The sequence below is a fragment of the Suncus etruscus genome, chromosome 6, assembly GCF_024139225.1.
Source record: "Suncus etruscus isolate mSunEtr1 chromosome 6, mSunEtr1.pri.cur, whole genome shotgun sequence".
NCBI classification, from domain to species: domain Eukaryota; kingdom Metazoa; phylum Chordata; class Mammalia; order Eulipotyphla; family Soricidae; genus Suncus; species Suncus etruscus.
In genome coordinates, this window is record NC_064853.1 from 32047385 (window position 1) to 32066561 (window position 19177).

At 43.0% G+C, this 19177-nt stretch overlaps 1 protein-coding gene across 2 annotated transcripts in view; it reads left to right on the plus strand.

Moving 5' to 3' along the window:
* Positions 1–875: 875 nt before the first annotated feature.
* Positions 876–19177, plus strand: part of IPP (intracisternal A particle-promoted polypeptide) — a 50949-nt gene continuing 32647 nt past the window's right edge. For both annotated transcript variants that reach the window (XM_049774766.1, XM_049774767.1), the window contains exons 1-3: positions 876–1080; positions 3724–4062; positions 15678–16109. In XM_049774766.1, the coding sequence (XP_049630723.1) occupies positions 3771–4062; positions 15678–16109 (724 nt within the window). In that variant the 5' untranslated portion in view covers positions 876–1080; positions 3724–3770. The remainder of the gene's footprint in view (positions 1081–3723; positions 4063–15677; positions 16110–19177) is intronic.

Here is a 19177-nt window from a genome sequence, read left to right on the forward strand (position 1 = left end):
TCTCCAGTGTGGGCTTTTTTTGGGGGGGTCTTGGGTCACACATCGCTCAGGGGTTACTCCTGGCTCTGAGCTCCTGGCAGGCTGGGAGACTATATGGGATGCTGGGAATCGAATTCGGGTCCATCCGGGTCAGCTGTATGCAAGGCAAACGCCTTACCCGCTATGCTATCACTCCCACCCCTCCAGTGTGCTTTATCTTATTTTTATTTATTTACTTATTTTTGGTTTTTGGGTCACACCCGGTAGCACTTAGGGGTTCCTCCTGGCTCTATGCTCAGAAATCGCCCCTGGCAGGCACATGGGACCATATGGGATGCCGGGATTCGAACACCATCCTTCTGCATGAAAGGCAAACGCCTTACCTCCATGCTATCTCTCAGGCCCCTTACCTTATTTTTTTTTTTTTTTTTTTTTGGGCCACACCCGGTAACACTCAGGGGTTACTCCTGGCTATGCGCTCAGAAGTCGCTCCTGGCTTGGGGGACCATATGGGACGCCGGGGGATCGAACCGCGGTCCGTCTCCTAGGCTAGCGCAGATAAGGCAGGCACCTTACCTCCAGCGCCACCGCCCGGCCCCTCTTACCTTATTTTTTAATTTATGAGTTTCATGGTTCCCTGAATAGAAAAGGTAACTTGAATTTATTCCTTTCATTTTCATTATTGATGCTGAGAGCTTTTTTCCCCCAGGAATTTGTTGCCTCTGCTCACAGGAAGCTCAAATAGCAGTTTTGAAGCCTGACTACTGTTCTGTATACCCTGGTGAGCGCGCGTGATGAACACAAAGGCCCAGGTCCAGATTTGTGTGTGTGCATTTCAAAATCTTTTCCTTGTAACCTGGCCTAATACTTCCTGTGCATGTGATATGGTGGGAAAGCCCAGGATTTAGAGTATGAAGGCCTGAATTCAAAGACTGTACTCAGTCTTTGTACTCGGTTTACTAGCTGTGCCTTTAGGGAGCTTTGATCTTTGTTTTCCTAATTCAAATAACTATCTCTTTTTCTTTTCTTCCAGTCTCTTAATTATTGTGAAGTGAATTAGCACAATAGTCAAAAAGTGAACAGAATTTAAAGCCAACTAAGGTATTATTTTTATTTCTTATTTATTTCACAAACATTTGAAAGCCTAATAGATTGGGAAACAAAAGTTGTTAATTTAGTATAATCCCTATACTTTAGGGACTACCCTCAGGCCAAAATGATAGTACAGATGTCTAGGCCCTTGTTTTACATTATAGTCCTCCTAGCACTGCCAGGAATGATCCCTTAGTGTAGAGCCAGGGTTATGCTAGGAACAAAGATGGATGTGTCCCAAAAGTTACATAAAAAAGACTCAAGTATATTTCTGTGTGTGAACATGTTTGTATATCTCAATTAGGTTGGTAGACTGACAATCTAGAATAGGACATTCTGTAAAAAATAATTTAAATAGGGGCCTGGAGAGATAGCATGGAAGTAAGGTGTTTGCCTCTCATGCAGAAGGTTGGTGGTTCGAATCCCGGTATCCCATATGATCCCCCGAGCCTGCCAGGAGTGATTTCTGAGCATAGAGCCAGGAGCAACCCCTGAGCACTGCAGAGTGTGACCCACAAAAGCAAAAAAAAAAAAAAAAAAAAAAAAAAAAATTGGGCCGGAGAGATGTGGTAGGGTGTTTGCCTTTCACGCAGGACTAATAGTGGTTCAAATCTCGGCATCCCATATGGTCCCCCAAGCCTGCCAGGAGCAACTTTTGAGCATAAAGCCAGGAGTAACGCCTGAGTACTGCCAGGTGTGACCTAAAAACCAAAATAAAAAATAAATAGGGGCCGGGAAGGTGGCGCTAGAGGTAAGGTGTCTGCCTTACAAGCGCTAGCCAAGGAACGGACCGCGGTTCGATCCCCTGGCGTCCCATATGGTCCCCCCAAGCCAGGGGCGATTTCTGAGCACATAGCCAGGAGTAACCCCTGAGTGTCAAACGGGTGTGGCCCAAAAACCAAAAAAAAATAAAAATAAAAAAAAATAAAAAATAAAAAAAAATAAATAAATTTAAAGAGAACACTGACTCAGAGGAGAGAGAACTAGAGAATAGTCCCTGGGAGGAATTATATGATGGGGTTTTGGATTAGATCCAAGATACAGAAGGAAAAGTTAGGAAGGGTACCATTAAAGAGATACTTTTTTGTGTGTGTGTATGTGGTTTTTGGGTCACACCCAGTAGTGCTCAGGGGTTATTCCTGGCTCCAGGCTCAGAAATTGCTCCTGGCAGGCACGGGGGACCATATGGGATGCTGGGATTCGATGACCTCCTGCATGAAAGGCAAACACCTTACCTCCATGCTATCTCTCCGGCTCCAAGAGATACTTTTTTTTCTAGAGAAGAAATGCAAAATGTTAGATTTTTGTAGTATTAAGTTCAAAGAGGAATACAGGGGCAACAGATGTAGCTCAGGACAAACTCCTAATGAGGTCAGAGGACCATATTGGATAATGGAGATAGAACCCAGATCAGCCATGTGCAAGGCAAACACCCTTGAAAAATTTTTCTTTTTTGGTTTTTGGCCACATCCGGTGACACTCAGGGGTTACTCCTGACTATGCACTCAGAAATTGCTCTTGGCTTGGGGGACCATAGGGATGCGGGGGGATAGAACTGCGATTTGTCCTAGATCAGTTGTATGTAAGGCAAATGCCCTACCACTTGTGCCTCTGGCTCCAAAATTTTTTAATTTGTAAATAACCCTTAGAATATAAAGCCCCTTAAGGATTGTAATAATATATAGTACAGTGCATAGGTAGGGCAATTAAACTTGCACACAGATGTTCGGATTTGATTCCCCCAGAAACCCATTTGGTCCATGGCTCCCCATCAGGAGTGATCCATGAGTGCAGTAGTAGGTGTGGCCCCCCCAAATAAACAAAAAATAGGGCCCTGAGAGATAGCACAGTGGCGTTTGCCTTGCAAGCAGCCGATCCAGGACCAAAGGTGGTTGGTTCGAATCCCGGTGTCCCATATGGTCCCCCGTGCCTGCCAGGAGCTATTTCTGAGCAGACAGCCAGGAGTAACCCCTCAGCACCACTGGGTGTGGCCCAAAAACCAAAACAAAACAAAACAAAAAACCAAAAAAACAAAAAATAACTTTCCTTTCCTAAAAGAGAATTTTGTTTTGTTTTTGGGTCACACCTGTAGCGCTCAGGGGTTGCTTCTGGCTCTTTGCTCAGAAATCACTACTGGAAGGCACAGGGGACCATATGGGATGCCAGGATTCGAACTATCGCTGATCCTGGGTCAACCGCTTGCAAGGCAAACACCCTACTGCTGTGCTATCTCTACAGCCCCCTAAAAGAGAATTTTAATAAGATAGCCTGATCACAATTGCTTTTTGAAAATTTATTCTAGTGGTTATGTATATTTTCTAACTACGGAGTACAAAGTCTTTTTTTCTGCCTTTGTACCTTTCTTTTCTTCACAGCACCCAGAAGGTTTGTGACCATAAACTCTTCATAGTGTCATAGTATTTATCTGTCAGTCTCCTATTCAAGTTTAACATTTCTGCTGTGAAGTATCTTCCAGTTATTTAGACTGTTAATAATAGTAGTACATAGTTTAATCTTTGTTTCATGTATATTTATATCCCTAAATAGATGATAGAACTCCTTGAGAGTAGGAAATGTTTCATATATGTGTGAATCAGAGACATGTTAAAACATAAAAATATGTTGCTTGGTCTTTTCTATTTTTGTTTTTAGGGGTAGGACCATATTATGGGTGGCTGTCCTTTAAAGTAATCATCATCATGGCTAATGAGGGCTGTTCCAAGGCTGCTGATAATCCTTTTCCAACGGATAAACATGCCCAACTCATCTTGGCCCAAATCAATAAAATGAGGAATGGACAGCACTTCTGTGATGTGCAACTGCAGGTTGGGAAGGAAACATTTAAAGTTCATCGGCTGGTTTTGGCTGCCAGTAGTCCTTATTTTGCAGCTTTGTTCACTGGAGGTATGAAAGAGTCCTCAAAAGATGTTGTGCAGATTCTAGGAATTGAAGCTGGAATCTTTCGCGTACTTCTAGATTTCATTTACACAGGTATGTTAAGTGAACCTGTTGCATCGAATGAAGACTGATATGATCATGTACACTGCCATGGGAATATAAATTAATCTAAATTTTATGGAAAGTAAATTGGCAATATGTGACTATCAGTCTTTGGAAAGTCCAGTATCTTTGGATCCAGCCAGTATTCCTTTTATAGGAATCCTAAGAAATCAATTAGTACTGCAGGCAAATATTTGTGTACCAGGATATTTATTGTAACTTTATTTTAGCATCTATTGAGTACAATCTAACTGTTCCTCAGTAGGTTATGTGGTTAAATAAATTATGATACATGTATATGTAATGGAATATTTTTTAGACCTTGCAGATGATAAAAGCATATATATTATAGTGGGAAAATGTTTACAATATTCTAAATGAAAAGTATCTAGATATAAATATGACCCGTTTTGTAAAAATAGAAACATTTGTGTGTATGTTGATAGAGTTTATATCTAGATGATGGAAATGAAAGGTTCTTTTATATCCTCTTTTTAGTTTTTCCCTCCAAATGTTTAGAGTTAGCATGTGTACCTTAGTCAAAACTTATTTTTTAAATGTTTTGAATATTTTTATTGATATTAGAAAGTGTGCACAAAAACTACTGTATATAAAGTTAGTCTATGTATAATATAAATATACATGAACAAGAAGTTTAAAAGAAATACACTAAAGTGTTAATAACAGTGTATGTCTGTGTATGGGATTATGTGTGATTTTTATTTGAATGCTTTTCTGCCTTAAAGTTTTTTCCACAGTAAACATATGTACTCTTATAGTCAGAAAAATGTTTGAAAACAAAGAATATATTGGTTTGATACAGTTTCAAGAATACACTGTGTACTCCTTAAAGGAATACAGCAGATCTTTGAGTAATGTCCATTTTAATGTCATTTTGTTATAACATTGATGAAGAAAACAAATCTGGCCGATATTGACCAAAACATAGTACCTTGTTTTTGTTACGTGTCTTTTTGCTTGTCTTTTTTTTTTTTTTTTTTTTTGTGGTTTTTGGGTCACACCCGGCAGTGCTCAGGGGTTACTCCTGGCTCCAGGCTCAGAAATTGCTCCTGGCAGGCACGGGGGACCATATGGGACGCCGGGATTCGAACCGATGACCGCCTGCATGAAAGGCAAACACCTTACCTCCATGCTGTCTCTCCGGCCCCTTTGCTTGTCTTTTCACTTGTCATTTTGCTAAAGTTGCAGTTTCCAGAAGCTACAAAAATGTTGAGTGAGGACTTAATGAAAAATATGTGGACCGATAAAAGTTTATTTTTTTTTTAATGCATGGCATTTAAACTTGGAAAATGACTAAAAGGTGATTTCTCTGTGCTGTTTCATATTCCTTTTTGGAAATTTTCAGAAAATGAGTAACTCGTTATTTGGGTATTGTAAAAAAAAAAATGCCTTTTCTCTGCTGAAAGCAATGCAGCTCTGCCTATTGCCTGATGTATTGAGGGATTCTTGACCTTACTTTTCTACGTGACTTGTGTGAGCTAATTAAACTGCTTCGTAAATGCCCTTGCTTCTCTTATTTACATAGTATTAATCAATACAGATTATACCAATGAATTAATGCTGTATCACATAAAAACAACAAATGCCAGAGCTATCTATCCTATTTCTGTGTCAGATAGTCGTAATGAAAGCTACTTAGTAAAAGAGAAAGTCCACAGCATCCTTACCATTATTGCTGGTGATTAATGTACTTCCACCAAGAAGAAAAAAGTAAAGGTAAAATCCAAAGATATAAAAGGTATAGAGTTATCTATAGGGAGGGGTTAGCACTGTAAATATTGACATTTAAGTCTAAATTTGGTATAAGAGTGAAGACATCTTTTGGCTGCTAGAAGATAATAGGAGGTATTTGTTTTGTTGGTTTTTGAGACACATCTGGGAGTGCTTAGGGGTTACTTCTGGCATTGAGCTCAGGGATCACTCCTGGCAGGCTCAGGGGGCCAAATGGGATGCTGAGGATCAAACTTGGGTAGGTCATGTGTAAGCTGGCCTCCTACTCGCTTTGCTATCATTGTGGTCCCACGTTTATTTTTACACAAAGATAAATTCACAGTAGGCATTCAAGTACTGGCACGGTGCCTTCACGATGTCTGTTTTTTTGGTTTTTTGTTTTTGGGTCACACCCAGCGGTGCTCAGGGGTTACTCCTCGCTGTCTGCTCAGAAATAGCTCCTGGCAGGCACGGGGGACCATATGGGACACCGGGATTCGAACCAACCACCTTTGGTTCTGGATTGGCTGCTTGCAAGGCAAACGCCACTGTGCTATCTCTCCGGGCCCCTTCACGATGTCTTTAGTATCCTATTAGTCTTCTAGTGTTTTGCTTTCATCGTCTAGTTAATAGTTTCCAATATCATATCACAAAACTCTTTAATTCTTTTGTTTTTGTATTTTGGTTTGGGGCCATACTTGTGATACTGAGGGCTTACTCTTGCTCTACACTCAGGCATCACTGCTGGTGGGTCTGGTAAACTGTATTGGATGTCAGGGGTCTAACTTGGGTCAGCCACTTGCAAGGCAAGTAAGTGCCTTCCCTGCTGTACTATCTCTCTGACCCCTACCTATTCTACTTTATCTCCGACCCAAGAATATATATATATATATATGTATATGTATGTATGTATATATATGTATATATCTATACACATATATATGTACGTATATTTATTGGACAGGAAACTTGGTAGCTTTTTTTTTTTTTTTTTTTTGGTTTTTGGGTCACACCCAGCTGTGCTCAGGGGTTACTCCTGGCTGTCTGCTCAGAAATAGCTCCTGGCAGGCACGGGGGACCATATGGGACACCAGGATTTGAACCAACCACCTTTGGTCCTGGATCGGTTGCTTGCAAGGCAAATGCCACTGTGCTAACTCTCCGGGCCCAACTTGGTAGCTTTTAATATATTAGGGATTTTTTTTTTTTTTTTTTTTTTTTTTGGTTTTTGGGCCACACCCTGTGAGGCTCAGGGGTTACTCCTGGCTATGCGCTCAGAAGTTGCTCCTGGCTTCTTGGGGGACCATATGGGACGCCGGGGGATCGAACCGCGGTCCGTCCTAGGTTAGCGCAGGCAAGGCAGGCACCTTACCTCCAGCGCCACCGCCCGGCCCCGGGATTTTTTTTTAATTTAGGTAGTTATGTTTGAAACCAGGGCCTCAACATTCTTTTTTTTTTTTTTTTATTTTTGGGCCACACCCGGCGGTGCTCAGGGGCTACTCCTGGCTATCTGCTCAGAAATAGCTCCTTGCAGGCACGGGGGACCATATGGGACACCGGGACTCGAACCAAGAACCAACCACCTTTGGTCCTGGATCGGCTGCTTGCAAGGCAAACGCCGCTGTGCTATCTCTCCGGGCCCGGGCCTCAACATTCTATCTGTGGATATTATCATTCTAATTCTGAGCAGTATCCCAACCCTACAATTTTTGGAGCCATACCTAGTGGTGCTTAGAACTTACTCCTGGCTCTAATCAGGGATCAGTTCTGGCAGGCTCAGGAAACCACATAGGGTGCTAGGGATTGAACCCAGTTTGTCCACTTTGAGACAAACATCCTACCCACTATACTATCTCTCCTGCCTGCCAGTCCCACAATGTAGCATATTCCCTGGGGCCAGGAGTGTAGCTCAGTAGTAATATACATGTTTCTCATATCTGAGATTCTGGGTTGCTGGCATCAAAACATACAAAAAGCCCTTTTTTTATTTTTTTAAATTAGGGCTCTTCTTTTGTTTCTTTTTGTTTGTTTCTTTTTGTTTGTTTGTTTGTTTTTTGGATCCATTTGGCGACACTCGGGTTACTCTTGGTTCTGTGCTCAGAAATCGGGGACCATATGGGGAGGCCTGGAATCAAACACGCATCCGTCCTGGGTCAGCCATGTACAAGGCAAATGCCCTACTGCTGTGCTACCACTCCGGCTCCCAAAAACCCATTTCTTTTTTTTTTTGTTTTGTTTTGTTTTGTTTTTGGGTCACACTGGGCAGTACTCAGGGGCTACTCTTGGCTTTATGCTCAGAAATCGTCCCCCAGAAGACTCTGGGGACCATATGGGATGCCGGGATTCGAATCACTGTCCTTCTACATGCAAGGCAAATGCCCTATCGCTGTACTATCTCTCCGACCCCCCCCCTTTTTTTTTTTTTTTTGGTTTTTGGGTCACACTTGGCTGTGCTCAGGGGTTATACCTGGCTTTGCGCTCAGAAGTTGCTCCTGGCAGGCTTGGGGACCTTATGGGATGTTGGGATTCGAACCACTGTTTGTCCTGGGTTGGCTGCATGCAAGGCAAACACCCTACCACTGTGCTATCCTCCAGCCCCAAAAAGCCTTTTTTTTGTTTGTTTTTTTTGATTTTTAGGCTACCCCCGGTGACGCTCAGGGGTTACTCCTGGCTATGCGCTCAGAATCGCCCTATGGGACGCTAGGGGATCGAACCACGGTTCGTCCTAGGTTAGCACGTGCAAGGCAGACGCCTTACTGCTTGCGCCACTGCTCCAGTCCCCTCAAAAGTGCCTTTTTTTTTTTTTTTTGATTTTTGGGTCACACCCGGCGTTGCTCAGGGGTGACTCCTGGCTGTCTGCTCAGAAATAGCTCCTGGCAGGCACGGGGGACCATATGGGACACCAGGATTCAAACCAACCACCTTTGGTCCTGGATCGGCTGCTTGCAAGTCAAACACCGCTGTGCTATCTCTCCGGGCCCTTTTTTTTTTTTTTGAGGGGAGTCACAGCCAGTAGTGCTCAGGGGCCACTCCTGGCTATACGCTCAGAAATCGCCCCCTGCAGGCTCAGGGGACCATATGGGATGCCAGGATTTGAACCACCATCCTTCTGCATGCACACCCTACTGCTGTGCTATTTCTCTGGCCCAAAAATGCCTTTTTTTTTTTTTTTTTAGTTTTTGGGCCACACCCGGCGGTGCTCAGGGGTTACTCCTGGCTGTCTGCTCAGAAATAGCTCCTGGCAGGCACAGGGGACCATATGGGACACCGGGATTCGAACCAATCACTTTTGGTCCTGGATCAGCTGCTTGCAAGGCAAACACCGCTGTGCTATCTCCCGGGGCCCTAAAAATGCCATTTCTTAATTGATATACTTTCTTTTTGGGGTTGTGGGATCATTAAAACCTGTCTGTAGACTTATCTGTACATCACTAACTGCTCAGGTCTAATGAGTATCTTTTTTTTGGGGGGGGGGTACACCCGGCAGTGCTCAGGGGTTGCTCCTGGCTCTACGCTCAGAAATCGCTCCTGGCAGGCTCAGGGGACCATATGGGATGCCGGGATTCAAATCATCGACTTTCTGCATGAAAGACAAATGCATTACCTCCATGCTATCTCTCCGGCCCCTCCAATGGGTATTTTAATTTCCACCTTAGATTTTTATGCACTTAACTTAAATTTAGAAATGTGGGTTTAGGGGCTGGAGTGATAGCACAGTAGTAGAGTGTTTGCCTTGCACGTAGCTGACCTGGGATGGACTTAGGTTTGATCCCCAGCATCCCATATGATCCCCAAGCCTGCCAGGAGCAATTTCTGAGCACAGAATCAGGAATAAACCCTGAGTGCCACTGGGTGTGGCCCAAAAACTAAAAACAAAATGAAAAAGGAATGTGGGTTTGTGGTCTTGCCCACTAATTAGCTATTGTGAGACAAGGCATTTTATTTAACTTTAGTTTATTTCTTACTCTTTTTTTTTTTTTTTTGGTTTTTGGGCCACACCCTGTGACGCTCAGGGGTTACTCCTGGCTATGCGCTCAGAAGTTGCTCCTGGCTTCTTGGGGGACCATATGGGACGCCGGGGGATCGAACCGCGGTCCGTCCTAGGCTAGCACAGGCAAGGCAGGCACCTTACCTCCAGCGCCACCACCCGGCCCCTATTTCTTACTCTTTCAACAGGTAATTATTGAATTCTTTATGTTTTGGATTTTGGGCCACACCTCATGGTGCTTAAAGGCTACTTCTAAATGTACTCTAGAAACCCTGAGGTGTCTGGATCAAGCCTAGGCCTCCCATGTTTAAAATTCTTGAGTTACTTTTTATGAGGTAGAAACTGGGGACATAACAGTAAATGAGATTGTCATAGGCTCTATTAATAGCATTTTGTTTTGCTTTTGGAGGTACTTAGGAACTGCTCTGGCCCTGGTGCTCAGGGGACCTTGCAGTGTTGGAGTCAAACCTGGGCCTCCAGCATGTAAAACATACATTCCAGCCTTTTGAGTCATCTCTCTGGCCCCTACCTTAGAATTGTATAGGTAATGCAGATTAGATACTTATAAAATAAAAAAAGCTAGTGAAAAACACATTTTTCATCAAAAGTGCATCATAACATTTTATAATTCAATTATTCTTTTTATTTGGTTTGTTTTTTGTTTTATGGGCCACACCCGGTGATGCTCAGGGGTTATTCCTGGCTATGCACTCAGAAATCACTTCTGACTTGGGAGACCATATGGGATGCCAGGGGATCGAACCGTGGTTCGTCCTAGGCCTTACCCCTAGACAGACGCCTTAAGCCTTGCACCACCGCTCTGGCCCCTAATTCAATTCTTCTTCTTCTTCTTCTTCTTCTTCTTCTTCTTTTTTTTTTTTTTTGTTTTTGTTTTTGGGCCACACCTGGCATTGCTCAGGGGTTACTCCTGGCTGTCTGCTCAGAAATAGCTCCTGGCAGGCACGGGGGACCATATGGGACACCGGGATTCAAACCAACCACCTTTGGTCCTGGATCAGCTGCTTGCAAGGCAAACGCTGCTGTGCTATCTCTCTGGGCCCTAATTTAATTATTGTTTTGTTTTGTTTTGTTTTGTTTTGTTTTTTGGTCAGCATTCAGGGATTACTCCTGGCTCTACACTCAGAAATCGCTCCTGGCAGGCTTCGGGGACCACATGGGATGCTAGGATTCGAACCACTGTCCTGTGTCTAAGGCAAATGCTCTACCACTGTGCTATCCTCTGCCCCCTCAATTCAATTATTCTTTGTTTTTTTGTTTTGTTTTTGTTTGGTTTTGGGATACACCTGGTATCGCTCAGGGTTCCTCCTGGCTCTATGCTCAGAAATCACTCCCAGCAGGCTCGAGGGACCATGTGGGATGCCAGGATTCCAACCACTGTCCTTCCGTATGCAAGGCAAGCAACCTACTGCTGCGCTATCTTTCTGGCTCCAATTCAATTATTCTTACTCACATATTTAGTAAATTCTCATTTTGTCCAACTAAGTCTTATCTCATTTTCTCTGCAAAGAGTATTATTTTCTTACATATACTTTAGAAAATTTTGTATTCAATGGACTCATAGTCTTTTCAGCATAATTTTTTTCTTTTTTTGGGTGGGGGGTGGAGTTACACCCAGTGACGCTGCTCAGAAGTTACTCCTGGCTATGCACTCAGAAATCACTTCTGGTTTGGGGGACTATATGGGATGCTAGGGATCAAATCAAGGTCTGTCCTGGGTCAGCTGTGTGCAAGGCAAATGCCCTACCACTGCACTACTGCTTTGGACCTTTCAGTAAAATCTTTTTTTTTTTTTTTTTTTTTTGGTTTTTTGGGTCACACCCGGCGTGCTCAGGGGTTACTCCTGGCTGTCTGCTCAGAAATAGCTCCCGGCAGGCACGGGGGACCATATGGGACACCGGGATTCGAACCAACCACCTTTGGTCCTGGATTGGCTGCTTGTAAGGCAAACGCCGCTGTGCTATCTCTCCGGGCCCTCAGTAAAATCTTTTAGTCATTCTTTGATTTAGAAAATTTTTTTTATGTCTGGAGTGAATACAGCAGGTAGGGTACTTGCCTTGCATGTGGCTGACATGGGTTTGATCACCAGAATCTCCTATGGTCTCCCAAGAGCACCATTAGGAGTAATTCTGGAGTAGAAAACCAAGAGTAACCCCTGAGCATCTTTGGTGTGACCAAAGGAAAGAAAATAAAAACAAAATAATTTTTTTTATTATCTAAAGCAGGGGTCCTCAAACTTTTTAAACAGGGGGCCAGTTCACTGTTCCTCAGACCATTGGAGGGTCTGACTATAGTAAAAACAAAACTTATGAACGAATTCTTATGCACACTGCATATATCTTATTTTGCAATGAAGAAACAAAACAGATACAACATGTGGCCTGCGGGCCATAGTTTGAGCTAAAGTATGGGAGACATTGAGACTACAAAGGGCAAACTTTGCCTCAGTAGACATTATAAGTCTAATGGAAATACAAATTCAAATTGGTTAGTGGAGTGAATATTTAAAAAGGAATAAAGAAATGGGCCAGAGAGATAGTACAAGTGTTAAGGTGCTTGCCTTAAATCCTGCTAACCCCAGTTGAATCTTGGGCACCACAACATATAGTCTCCTGAGCATTTTTAGAATTACTGCTTGGCACTATCACATGTATTCCAAAGTCCTGCGCCCCCCCCAAAAAAAAAAAAAAAAAAACAAAAGGGAAAGTATTAAAGATTAAAGGAAGGGGGACTGGAATGTGGCTTAGCAGTAAACTGAATGCCCAGTTTATGAGAGCTGGGCTTGATCCCCAGTATCACCAAAAAAAAAAAAAAAATTCCGATTAAGTAAGAGAATTACAATTTTTTTCCTTTTCTTTTCTTTTTTTTGGTTTTTGGGTCTCACCTGGCAGTGCTCAGGAGTGACTCCTGGCTCCATGCTCAGAAGTCGCTCTTGGCAAGCATGGGGGACCATATGGACGCCGGGATTCAAACCAATGACCTTCTGCATGAAAGGCAAATGCCTTACCTCCATGCTATCTCTCCGGCCCCACAATTTTTTTTTTCTGTCTAAACAGAATGGACTGTTTTAAGCTCTACAAAAGATTTTTTTTTTTTTTTTTGGTTTTGGGGTCACACTCAGCAGCACTCAAGGGTTACTCCTGGCTCTATGCTCAGAAATTGCTCCCATGTGCTCGCTTCGGCAGCACATATACTAAAAAAAGAAATTGCTCCTGGCAGGCTCGGGGGACCATATGGGATGCCGGGATTTGAACCACCGACCTTCTGCATGCAAGGCAAACACCTTACCTCCATGCTATCTCTCTGGCCCCCACGTATAACTTTTTCATAATTTACTATAGGGACTCTGTCTATTCTCCCCAGTGTCTAAACTTGTTGGATGTGTACAACCTTATGTTAAAAGCATAGACTTTAGGGGTTATGAAGATAGCTCAAAGGTCTAGAGTGTATATCTGGGTGTATGAGGCCTTGAGTGGATTCCTGGCCCTATCAGAGAGGCCCTGGTAGCCCCCCACACTGCTATACCTGAACATTGAACTGACCAGTCTATATAGCCAGGCTGAGTATTATCAAGGGGTGAGACCTACTTGCGAGTTCCCACCCTCCATGCCAAAAAGTACCCAAAGGCATTGATGTCAATTCATTCCCTTCAACTCAATCCTGTGACTTGGAGATAGGATATCTAAACTTTGTGCTTTATTTTGATTTATTTTTGGAGTTTGGGGGCCACACCTAGATGTACTCAGGGTTTAATTCTGCTCTGTGTTCAAGGATCATCCCTAGCGGTACTTAAGGGACCATATGGGGTTCTGGGGGACCAAACCCATGTTGGCTATGTGCAAGGCAAATACCCAATTTGCTGTATTCTTTCCAACCCCCATTTTTTTTTTTTGTTTTTGTTTTTCTTTGGCCACACCTGGTGACGCTCAGGGGTTACTCTTGGCTATGCGCTCAGAAATTGCTCCTGGATTGGAGGACCATATAGGACGCTGGGGGATCGAACCGCAGTTCTTCCTAGGCTAGCATGCACAGGCAGATGCCTTACGCCCTGTACCACTGCTCTGGCCCCCCAACCCCCACTTTATACTTTCTTTTTCTTTCTTTCTTTCTTTCTTTCTTTCTTTCTTTCTTTCTTTCTTTCTTTCTTTCTTTCTTTCTTTCTTTCTTTCTTTCTTTCTTTCTTTCTTTCTTTCTTTCTTTCTTTCTTTCTTTCTTTCTTTCTTTCTTTCTTTCTTTCTTTCTTTCTTTCTTTTCTTTCTTTCTTTCTTTTCTTTCTTTCTTTCTTTCTTGTTTTGGGGCCACACCTGATAGAGAGTTCTTAGGATTTACTCCTGTATCTGCTCTCAGGGATCACTTCTATTGGACTTGGGACCATATGGGGTACTGAGGATCAAGCCACATGTATCCTGTCCACTGAATTATCTCTCTGGCCCCATCACTTTGTGTTTTCTTACTTCCTCCCTTCCTCCTCCCTCCCTTCCTTTCTCTAACCTTCTCTCCCTTCTTTCTTTCCTCCTTCCCTTCTCTCCCGTCCTTTCTCTACCCTTCTCTCCCTTCTTTCTTCCCTCCCTCCCTCCCTTCATTCCTTGTCATACCCAGTGATACTCAGTGGTTACTCCTGACACTGAACTAAGGAATTACTCCTGGTAGTGCTTAGGGACCATAAGGGATGCCTGGGATTGAACCTGGGTCAGCTGCATACAAGGCAAGCATGCTTTCTGCTGTACTATCTCTCCAGTCCATTTTGCACTTTTAAGAATAAAAATTGGGGGCGGGTGAGGTGGCGCTAGAGGTAAGGTGCCTGCCTTGCAAGCGCTAGCCAAGGAAGGGCTGCGGTTCAATCCCCTGGTGTCCCATATGGTCTCCCCAAGCCAGGGGCAATTTCTGAGCACGTAGCCAGGAGTAACCCCTGAGCATCAAATGGGTGTGGCCCGAAGGAAAAAAAAAAGACAAAAAAGGGGCTGGAGAGATAGCATGGAGGTAAGGCATTTGCCTTGCATGCAGAAAGTCAGTGGTTGGAATCCTGGCATCCCATATGGTCCCCCGAGCCTGCCAGGATTCAAACCACCGACCTTCTGCATGCAAGGCAAATGCCTTACTTCCATGCTATTTCTCCGGCCCCTTTTTTGTCTTTTTAACATTTGAACTTAATTTAATTTTTGGTCTTTGAGCCATACCTGACTGGACTAAGGACTTACTCTTTGCTCTGTGCTCATGGACTACTACTGGCAGTGCTCAGAGGACATTATTTGGTGCCGATGATCAAACCCAGGATAGTATCATGCAATTCAAGTACTCTACCTTTTATACTATCTCTCTGGCCTCTCAGAATTCCCTAGGGTTGTATAAAGTGACATAAATATAAAAATATAAAAAGACATGAGCAGGGCCCGGAGAGATAGCACAGCGGCGTTTGCCTTGCAAGCAGCCGATCCAGGACCAAAGGTGGTTGGTTCGAATCCCGGTGTCCCATATGGTCCCCTGTGCCTGCCAGGAGCTATTTTTGAGCAGACAGCCAGGAGTAACCCCTGAGCAACGCCGGGTGTGGCCCAAAAACAAAACAAAAAAAAAAAGACATGAGCATATAAGTTAGGCTTGGCTTACTATAAATTTTCAAAAATTCCAGTTATTTCATAGATAGTTATTTAGATTTATACTCTTTCTACAAATCCTTTAATATATGCCTATTTATTTAAATTTATATATTTATATATAAATTATATATTTATATTTACATTTAATAAATAAAATTTCTTTAATATATGTCTACTTTGCAAATACTAACCTATCAGTGGAATGAATGATTATTTTTTACTGTAAGTTATATGTTTTTTACTTTATTGATGATATTTTCCTCCCTACTTTTTAGGTATAGTGAACATAGGTGTGAATAATGTACAAGAATTGATTATTGCTGCAGACATGCTACAGTTGACTGAAGTTGTTAATCTTTGCTGTGAATTTCTGAAAGAACAAATTGATCCTCAGAACTGCATTGGGATCTTTCAGTTCTCTGAGCAAATTGCCTGCCATGATCTTTTGGAATTCACAGAAAACTACATTCATGTTCATTTCTTGGAAGTTCACAGTGGGGAAGAATTCCTGGCACTTACAAAAGATCAACTTATCAAAATTTTGCGAAGTGAAGAGCTTAGTATTGAGGATGAGTACCAGGTCTTCTTAGCTGCAATGCAGTGGATTCTGAAAGATCTGGGAAAGAGAAGAAAACATGTAGTAGAAGTGCTAGATCCAATTCGATTCCCTTTAGTACCTCCTCAGAGGCTTTTAAAGTATATAGAAGGTAAATATTTTTTAATATATCTAATTAGTTATTCATTGAGCTTTTCTCTGAAAGATAATGAAGGTTTTTTTTTTATTTTTTCAGTTAAATAACATTGAATGATCACTTGTGTAAGATATGTTTCATTATTATGCAGTAGCATTTCAGTATTTCCACTAATTTAATTTTTTTAATTATTATTTGGATTTGGGATTCAGATTGTATCCAGTGGTGCTCAAAGTCTACTACTGGCAGTGCATGAAGAATAGGGCTGGCAACGTCTAAAACAGAGCATCCATAAACCCCTTTGCTAACTCTCCAGCTTAGGATTCTGTGCCCAGCATCATAAACATATATATAAGTAATGATAATTTTTAAATACTCATTAGGTTTGCAAACTGAAAAAATAAGTCATTTTTTTAATGGATAGGACTTGGACCACACCCAGATGTACTCAAATATTTAGGGGACTGTCTGTAGTGCTAGAGATTGAACCTAGGTTGGTCATGTGCAAGGCAAGTTCCTTACGGGCTGCTTTATTTTTCCAGCCCTCTTTGAGCTCTTTTTAAAGAAATTTTAGTAAATTTAGTAAACAATTTCAAGATTGTATTTTTTTTTTTTTTTGGATCACACCCAGAAGTGCTCAGGGGTTACTCCTGGCTTTACACTCAGAAATCGCTTTTGGCAGGCTCGGGGGACCATATGGGATGCAGGATTCGAACCACCATCCTTCTACATGCAAGGCAAACACTACCTCCATTCTAACTCTCTGGCCCCACAATTTCAATATTGTTGATAGTAATGTTTACCACACATGTAAACCTTACCCACCACCAGTGTCAGCATCCCTCCATAGGTATCTCCAGATTCCTGTTTACCACCACTTATGACCCCTTAGCAAACTCAGGTGAACAGGAGAGATAATCCAGTATTTTATCTTTTTCCCTTGATTCATTTTTTTGAGAGGGGCCACACCCATTGACACTCCTGGCTATGCACTCAGAAATCGCTCCTGGCTTGGAGGACCATATGGGGCGCCGGGGACAGACCCCAAGTCCATTCTAGGTCAGCCATGTGCAAGGCAAACGTCCTACCGCTGTGCTGTCACTTTAACCCCCTCTCCCTTAATTCTTTTTGCATATTATGATACCTGCTAATTTTTTGTTCGTAGCAATGTACTACAGAAATTGTTTTTTTTTTTTTTTTTTTGGTTTTTGGGTCACACCCGGCAGTGCTCAGGGGTTATTCCTGGCTCCATGCTCAGAAATTGCTCCTGGCAGGCACGGGGGACCATATGGGACGCCGGGATTCAAACCGATGACCTCCTGCATGAAAGGCAAACGCCTTATCTCCATGCTATCTCTCCGGCCCCAGAAATTGTTTTTTTATAATTGAATAGTATGCCATTGTTTCATTATTTGTTAATATTTTGTTGGGCACTAGATTGTTGGATTGTTTCTATATCTTGGCTATTATGTATAGTGCTGCACTGATGATAGTAGGTTAACTTATTTTAAAATTTGGGCCAAACCCCAAATGAGCTTACTTCTGGCCCTGAGGTCAAGAATCACTCTTAGCAGGCCCGGAGAGATAGCACAGCGGTGTTTGCCTTGCAAGCAGCCGATCCAGGACCAAAGGTGGTTGGTTCGAATCCCGGTGTCCCATATGGTCCCCCGTGCCTGCCAGGAGCTATTTCTGAGCAGACAGCCAGGAGTAACCCCTCAGCACCGCCGGGTGTGGCCCAAAAAAAAAAAAAAAAAAGAATCACTCTTAGCTAGGCTTGGGGAATCATAGAGGGTGCCAGAAATTGAACCTGAGTGTGCCACCTGCAAGCAAGTGCCTTATCTGCCCTACTATCTCTCTGATCCTTGACCAAAGGAATTTAAACATCTTTTGAGTGAATCTTTTTATTTTGTTTTGTTTTGTTTTGGGTCACACCCAGCATCGCTCCTGACAGGCTTGGGGGACCATATGGGGATGCTGGGATTTGAACAGGGGTCCTTTCTGTGGTGGCCGCGTGCAAGGCAAATTGCTCTGGTCCCTTGAGTGAATCTTTTAGGGCTCTTGGTGTAGATGCCAAGAAATGATATCGCTAGGGGCCGGAGAGATAGCATGGAGGTAAGGTGTTTGCCTTTCATGCAGAAGGTCATCAGTTTGAATCCCCGTGTCCCATATGGTCCCCCGTGCCTGCCAGGAGCAATTTCTGAGCATGGAGCCAGGAGTATCCCCTGAGCACTGCCGGGTGTGACCCCAAAACCACAAAAAAAAAAAAAAAAAAAAAAAAAGAAATGATATCGCTGAGAATATAGGAATACTAGTGGAAGCAAATTGATACTGGTGGTAGGATTAGTGCTAGAACATTAAGTGTCTAAAACTCAACTATCAATAACTTTGTATTAATTAACTTTTTTTATTAGTATTGCTTCAGAATATAGGGATAAGACTGATACATTTCTTGGGGCCAGAGAGATAAATAGTACAGTGAGTAGGGGGCTTGTTTTGCACATGGCTGATATGGGTTCAATTCTGGGCATCATATATAGTTTCCCAGCACCACCAATAGTTCCTGAGTGTAGAGCCAGAAGAAACTCCTATGTAGAAATTCTCCATTATCCAGTAGATTACTATGGCAAGCTGCAAGTCGCCTGCTGCATGGCTGCAAGAGCCCAAGGCAGCCAGGGCCTGGTGGATCACAGGGTCTGTGGGGTGCTGGGTAGGGCCTTATGCCCACCCAGGGATGTCAACATTACGTAGTGACTGCCATTCCAGGAGAGAGAGATAAGATAGTGAGAGAGAGACAGAGAGAGAAGAGAAGAGAGAAGTAGAAACCAAGTATACTTTTTATTCCTCCTAAAGTCTGAGGCCTGCCACTGCTGCCCAGTGGTTTCTGAGAGAGAGGGACAGATAGATGGAAATTTACCTGCCAAAGGTTGGTGGGGGAGGCCCTGGTGCAAGAAAGAGAAAGGAATAGATAGAAAGCAGGCATCATATCTCTGCTGATTTATTACCCTTCAACCCCCCACCCCCGCCTTGGCACTGCTCTGGACACTATTCTAGACCCCCATTATATAGGTCCAAGTTTTTTCTTT